At 42.2% G+C, this 2,968-nt stretch overlaps 1 protein-coding gene across 1 annotated transcript; it reads right to left on the reverse strand.

The window, feature by feature from the left end:
- Window positions 1-2,194: 2,194 nt before the first annotated feature.
- On the reverse strand, window positions 2,195-2,647 carry LOC132519126 (zinc finger protein 177-like). Its single transcript, XM_060147059.1, has one exon. It carries the CDS (start codon window positions 2,645-2,647, stop codon window positions 2,195-2,197), a length of 453 nt encoding a protein of 150 aa, XP_060003042.1.
- Window positions 2,648-2,968: the final 321 nt, after the last annotated feature.

Consider the following 2,968-nt stretch of genomic DNA (forward strand, 5'->3'; position numbering starts at 1 on the left):
CCAGAATTTTATCCCTTTGGTTGACAACTTTGATCCTTATGAAAATACTTATTCTTCCTGGGTATAATAATTCTCCCTGTTCCCAGAGACAACTCCTGACTACTGAATTTTACCAGGTCTAGTTTTCCTGGTAAGCTAAATCTTTTGCATGTTATGTGCTCAAATCCATCAAAGAATTCAAGATAAAAGGTCAGTGATATCACCAAACTGTAGGCCAGAAAAGTAAACTATGTCAAGTGTTAGTATGAAATAATCTCTTGCAATTTATTTGTAAGTACTTCATAAGGATCTGTTGAGAAAACAATTTTAATTTTATTAAGCCACAGACTGTTTGCAAAAGTAGGTTTTGTATTATTCTGTAACTTGTGGTACACAAGACCACTGGACCCAAATTTTAAACTAAAAGAAAAAAAAAATCCTCCTTTAAAATATAATCTTAGGGCTTCCCTGGTGGCGCAGTGGTTGGGAATCCGCCTGCCAATGCAGGGAACACGTGTTCGAGCCCTGGTCCGAGAAGATCCCACATGTTGCGGAGCAACTAGGCCCCTGCGCCACAACTACTGAGCCTGTGCTCTAGAGCCCGCAAGCCACAACTACCGAGCCCACATGCCACAACTACTGAAGCCTGTGTGCCTAGAGCCCGTGCTCCACAACAAGAGAAGCCACCGCAATGAGAAGCCCGCCAACCACAACAAAGAGTAGCTCCCGCTTGCCGCAACTAGAAAAAGCCTGCACGCAGCAACAAAGACCCAACGCAGCCAAAAATAAATAAATAAATAAATATTTATAAAAAAATAAAAAATATCTTATTAAGATTTTATAGAAAGGCAGCAGTCACTACCAATGTTTAATCTCCCTTCAAATAACTTTTTTTGATTCTTCAAATATATGTTTAATAAGCCATATGGGAAAGATTGCAGAAGGCCACACTGACATTTCCTAAATATGAAGAAAATAAAGGATAATTAAAATCAGTAAGTCATCACTCATGGCCTGATATATATATATATATCTTCACGTCAGACCTACTTTGTTACCTTATGTAGTATTCCACAAACATAAAAATTCTCAAGGCATAGATGTACCATAATTATCTTCTAACCAGTTCATTTTTCCTCCTATTTACCGCTTGACAATTTCTAATAGTCCATCTTTAAAGTGTTAAAGCTTTTCCGAAGATAAAATTTAATTTTTTGTTGTTTTTTTTGTTTTCTAATGTGGTTTATTTTGGGGGAAGGGATGTCTCTGGAGGTGCCAGCAGGAATGATAGTTACACACTTCTGAAATGTATTCAGAACTTAGTCCACTTTTTAAGAAGAATATTGATAGAACTGAGTCTGCAGTGAAAGATGGCATGGTAGAAGTGGTCAGCATTTCTCCTACATTCCCTGGGATCCCTTCACATCCCCACTGCACACCAGCCTGACTCCCACTGTCACCACCAGGTGGAACCTACTTTTCCCAATGCATGATGGTAGACGTGACATAGAATTATGCCCCACCAGGGACAGTTCTTGATGGACAGGTGTGGGATGTACCATCTTCTTCACCCCTCAGCTGGAATAATTCTGAAGTTTGGATTTTGTGCCATTTTCCAGAATTTCCCTACAGGATGGAAACTCTGCTCACTCTTGCGGGGGCTGACTTAAGGTAAACTTTACTGGATGTGTTTTCTTCCCTGTATCACTTCTCGTCTCTCCAACACACATACCATGGTCCTTGCTCCTTCCAATAAAGTGCTTGCACGTGAATCCTTGGATCGGCATCTGCTTCTGGGGAACCAAAGCAATGTTACTGTTTCCATCCCAACAGATGTTTCTCCCCCAAGATCATCCTGCTGAATTGCTGAGCCTTGGAGGACTCCTCTTCTTTCCACTGTCCTCAAATCATCTTCTTGTTCCAACCAAGAGATCAGAGTGGGTTTCAATGATTGATACCCTGCGTGGTCAGGTTCTTGTAGTTCTCCAGCATCACATCTCTGTATAGCTTTCTCTGAATGGGGTCCAGTAAAGTCCATTCTTCCTGGGTGAAGTCCACAGCTACATCAGCGGAGGTCACTGAGTCCCGAGAACAACTTCTCAAACACTCAGCCATTTTCCTTTCTGCCTCTATCTTTTCCTCAGGAAGGCGAAAGGGTCCTTAGAACACATGACTCCTAAGAGTTGAGGGATGGCCAGAGTCTTGCCCATATTCTTTATATTTGTAGCATTTCTCTCTTGCAATATCTTGGACAAATAAGGTGACAGTTCTTTCTGAAGAATTTTCCACAATGATTAAATTCCATTGGTTTCTCACCAGGGTGAGTTGCTGCTGTTTTTATGCCATTAGAAGTTTTTTCCCCAGGAACATTCTGTGTAAGAATTGCGTCTTTTGATTTAAGTTGAGTATCCCGGTCTCTATAAGCACCTTGGAGAATTCCTCTCTGCTCTGGCCTCAGCTCTTCCTGCTCCACCTCAGTGATCAGACTGTGTTTGCAGAGATGATACCCCACTGAGGCCAGGTTCCTAAAGTTCTCCAGCATCACATCTCTGTACAGGATTTTCTGAGCAGGGTCCAGCAGTGCCCACTCCTCCTGTGAAAAGTCCACTGCAACCTCCTCGAAGGTCACCGAGTCCTGTGACCAGGCTGTCAGCAATCCTGCAGCCATTCTTCCTCTTGTGTCTCCCTCCTGGCCAGGCTCCTGGCCTGGAGCATGCAGACCATTTCCACCACACTGGATTTTTTCCCATCCAAAATATTCCACTGAGGTGCTGACCATCCGGCATTAAGACAAATCTCCCAATCACAAGGGAAAAGGTCAATGGCTGGCATCCTGTGAATCTGTTAATGAAATCTGCCTTAACATGTCTTATTCCCAAAGTCTCTTCAAGACAGTTTCTGAATTTAATGGATAAATTAATCTCAATTCCTCTTGATTAAGTAGGAGTCTTGCCTCATACCATCAATCTTTATGCAGGAGGCATTTTTC

The sequence above is a fragment of the Lagenorhynchus albirostris genome, chromosome 4 (genome assembly GCF_949774975.1).
Source record: "Lagenorhynchus albirostris chromosome 4, mLagAlb1.1, whole genome shotgun sequence".
Classification (NCBI taxonomy): Eukaryota; Metazoa; Chordata; class Mammalia; order Artiodactyla; family Delphinidae; genus Lagenorhynchus; species Lagenorhynchus albirostris.